Raw genomic sequence first — 3,772 nt, 5'->3', positions numbered from 1 at the left:
GGTTTCATCGAGTACGATTTTGGGCAAGGGGTCGGTGGATGCATGATGTAACATGCCTTACGGGGTACATAGAGGTCTTGGGGAGGATTCAGTTTTGATGTTCGTTGCGGCAGTGTTAAAAAAAGCGCCCGCTTCATCGCTTTAAGCGAGAAGCGAAGCGAAGCGACGGGTTGGGCGCTACCCAGATAAAAGCGACACAGGTAGAGAAAAGCGACCGCTTCTGCCAAAAAAGCGAGAAGCGGTGAAGCGGTGAAGCGGTAGAAAGCGGAAGAAGCGAGCGCTTCTGGAAATAAAAGCCCAAACGAGTCTTTTTCAATTAAAAGACCCAAATCGAGTGAGTCTTCTGTTTTAGTCATTCTTCAGCAGCAACCTAGGGTTATAAACCAGCCTTTTCTTCCTCAAAAAACCAGCAATTTTTTCCTCACATGAAGCAACGATTTGTTCAAGCAAACTAGGGTTCTTCTTCTTCTTCAACATTACAACAAGTCAACAACAACTTTCAAGTTTCAACAGGTATGTTTTTATTTTCATTCTTATTCTTCTTCTTCTTCTTTTTCTTTTTCTTTTTCTTTTTCTTTCTAAACGTCCAAAAAGTGCCGAAATGCTGGCGAAACTTTTTCAGAAAATTCTGCCCAAATTCTGCCCAGTTTCTGCCCAATTATATATTTTTTATTCTTAGTTCTTATTGCCTTTCTTATATGTTATGCAGTTGTTATTTTAATGGCGCCAAAAGAAGATAGGAAAGACCCGGCTTGGGCTTACTCTGAAAGAGTTAACGAGACCAACAAGATGGCCATTAGATGTCTTTTTTGTCATAAGATTACAAAGGGAGGAATCTATCGTCAAAAAACCCATCTAATCGGTGGTGATCCAAATGTCGCATCTTGTCCTAAAGTTCTAGGGCATGTGAAGGAAGAACTGAAAGCATACCTTCAAAAAAAGAAATAGTTAAACACTCAAATGATTCATGAACAAGAACTTTATAATCTTGATGACGATGATGATGAAACAGAAGAAGGTGACAATGCTTTGTCGCTTCCACCAAAATCACAAAAGCAGGGAAGGATGCTTCCACCAATGTCTTCTAGTTGTGGATCTACTGGCAAGACCAAAGGTCCTATGGATTGTTACTTCTCGCGAAAATCTGGAGATAAGGAAGGAAAAAGTGGTAATCCTCAAGTTGATGCAAAAGCAATTTTGAGGGACCATGAAGTAACCTTTTTTGCCCGGTGGATATATGATGCAGGTCTTCCTTTTAATTGTGTTAATAATACTGACACTTTTGCTGCTTTTATTGAGGTCGTAGGCCAATATGGCCCAGTAATGAAGCCTCCAACTTATTATGAAGTTAGTGGGCCATATCTACAAAAAGAGGTAGCAGAGGTGAACAAAATCGTGGAGGAGCACAAAGTAGAATGGAACAGGTTTGGTTGTTCTATTATGATGGATAAGTGGACAGCGAGAAATGGAAAAATGATCATCAATATCTTGGTGAATTCTCCTAAGGGAAGCCTGTTTCTTGAGTCCGTTCATGCAAGCGACTCTTCGACTGATTCAACCAAAATGTACTCCTTGTTCAAGAGTAAAATAAACTCTATTGGAGCAGAAAATGTTGTTCAAGTTGTCACGGACAACGCCAGTGAAAATGTTGAAGCTGGTGATTTGATGTCTGCTGCGTACCCGCATATCTATTGGACACAGTGTGCAGCAAATTCTGTTAATTTGATCTTTGGTGACATTTTCAAGGAAAGACCCTTCAGTACTGTCTTTAGTCAGGCAATTAGAGTGCATTCCTATATTGTTCAAAGGCCTTTATTATTGAACATGATGAAGAAATTCACTAAACAAAGAAGCTTGGTGAAACCTGCAAAGACAAGATTTGCTACTGCTTTCTTGACTTTGGCTAGGATGTATGAGCAAAAAAGCAATTTGAAGAAGTTGTTTGTTTCAGATGAGTACACTAGCAGTGCCTGTGGAAGGGAAGCTCGAGGGAGAGAATCTGCAGATATTATACTTTCTCCTTGATTCTGGAACAATGTGGTTCATGCATTGAAGATTGGTGGTCCTTTAGTTAAAGTGCTTCGGTGGATGGGGAGCAAAGGCCACCAATGGGCTACTTGTACGAAGCAATTGATAGGGAAAGGAGGCTATTCAAGACTCTTTTAGTGATCAAAGAAAATACAAAAGAGTCTTTGAGATCATAGATAAAAGGTGGGATAGTAAGCTTCATAGCCCTTTGCATGCAGCTGGACTTGTTTTGAACCCGGAACTGTTTTATGCCAATGAAGAGAGGATTCTAGGAGATGAACCTTTGTGGAATGATTACTATGAATGCATTGAGAAGTTGATACCTGAAGAATCAGTGCAAGATAAAATCACAGAGCAATTTAGTATTTATAGGAATGCTGAACAACTTTTTGGAAAAAACATGGCCATTAGACAAAGAACGACGAAGTCACCAGGTGAGCGAGTGCTTATATGTTATTTTATAGTTAATAAGTTATTTCTTTATTAATATTATGTTTTGAAAATTTGTTCTACTTCTACAATATGGTCATTCTACTCCAGATTTACAAAAGTTTGCCATCAAGGTTCTAAGTCTAACATGTAACTCAGCCGGGTGTGAAAGGAATTGGAGCGTGTTTGAGCATGTAAGAACTAATAAGAAAGATTTAGTATATTGAGATAATTAAATTATATCTCAATTGTCCTAATCTTACTAATTACTTATTATTGGCAGACTCATACCAAAAGAGGAACAAACTAACCTTGAAGCGTCTCAATGATCTAGTCTTCATTAAGTACAATAGAACATTGAGGCGTCGTTACAACGCTCGCAATGTAATTGATCCAATTAGTTTGGACAACATCGATGATGCTAATGAATGGCTAACTGGAGTCCCGGAAGATCATGCAGATGAAGAAGTATTTGAGGATACTTCTGATATCACTTGGGGTGATGTTGCGGAGACGCGTGGAATTGGGGAGAGGATTTATGGTTTGAGGGGGAGTACCTCAACTTCAAGTTCACAGAGGAAGGGAAAACAGGCAGCTACTTTGTCCCTAGTTGATGAAGAAGATGACGAGCAATATAATAATGATAGTGGAATACAAGAATTTGACAATCTTGCAGAAGAATAGGATGCTCATTTTGTGCTTTAATTGATGCTACTCTTGACAATCTTGTAGAAGAATAGGATGCTCATTTTGTGCTTTAATTGATGCTACTCTTTAGTTTTTTAATTCAAGTATTGAACATTTGCTTACAATTACATGTGTTGTCTATGCCGTATTTATTTTAATTTTTTTTTTAATTTCACTTCAAAAAAGCGGGCGCTTCGCTTCTCGCTTCTCGCTTCGTGAAATGGGGGTTGTCGCTTTTCCTCGCTTCACGCTATTTTTAACACTGGACAATCTTGAAGAAGAAGAAGAAGAGTAGAAGAATAAGATGTTGATTCTAGTAATTTAGTAGCTTTGATTCTGCTTGTCCTATGGTTTGTGGATGATTTGTGGTACCTAGTACCTACTTTTAAGTTTTTAAATTGAAGTTTTTGATTATTTATAATTTTACATAATGTTTTTTAAGAATTGCGCTTCACTTTAATAAAGCGTGCGCTTCGCTTTTGAAGCGAAGCGAGCCTTTGTCGCTTTTTTGCGCTTCGCGCTCTCAAAAACATTGTAGTTAACACATTCAGAAGTGCAAGCTAATGCGGAGGAAGGAGTATTAATGGTTGGAAAGGGATTAGTTTTTGACAATGATGGATATAACATC

The 3,772-nt window shown here is 38.5% G+C and overlaps 2 protein-coding genes across 2 annotated transcripts; both read left to right on the top strand.

Annotated features, from left to right (window-relative positions):
* Positions 1-960: 960 nt before the first annotated feature.
* LOC109241403 lies at positions 961-2,025 on the top strand. The gene has a single exon (XM_019408149.1). The coding sequence runs from the start codon at positions 961-963 to the stop codon at positions 2,023-2,025; it is 1,065 nt and encodes a 354-aa protein (XP_019263694.1).
* A 63-nt stretch (positions 2,026-2,088) lies between these two features.
* Positions 2,089-3,141, top strand: LOC109241402. The gene is made up of 3 exons (XM_019408148.1): positions 2,089-2,119; positions 2,247-2,462; positions 2,741-3,141. The coding sequence occupies exons 1-3, from the start codon at positions 2,089-2,091 to the stop codon at positions 3,139-3,141; spliced, it is 648 nt and encodes a 215-aa protein (XP_019263693.1).
* Positions 3,142-3,772: the final 631 nt, after the last annotated feature.

Source organism: Nicotiana attenuata, unplaced genomic scaffold (assembly GCF_001879085.1).
Source record: "Nicotiana attenuata strain UT unplaced genomic scaffold, NIATTr2, whole genome shotgun sequence".
Lineage (NCBI taxonomy): Eukaryota > Viridiplantae > Streptophyta > Magnoliopsida > Solanales > Solanaceae > Nicotiana > Nicotiana attenuata.
The sequence above is the reverse complement of the archived record's forward strand: the minus strand, read 5'-3'. Positions and strand labels throughout refer to the sequence as shown.

Bases quoted from the DNA above. Each gene is read 5' to 3' on its own strand.
- LOC109241403 (XM_019408149.1), top strand. From the start codon at position 961: ATGATTCATGAACAAGAACTTTATAATCTTGATGACGATGATGATGAA.
- LOC109241402 (XM_019408148.1), top strand. From the start codon at position 2,089: ATGGGGAGCAAAGGCCACCAATGGGCTACTT. The intron at 2,120-2,246 runs GTACGAAGCAAT...CTTTGCATGCAG, and splicing joins AGGCCACCAATGGGCTACTT to CTGGACTTGTTTTGAACCCG. The intron at 2,463-2,740 runs GTGAGCGAGTGC...TATTATTGGCAG, and splicing joins AAGAACGACGAAGTCACCAG to ACTCATACCAAAAGAGGAAC.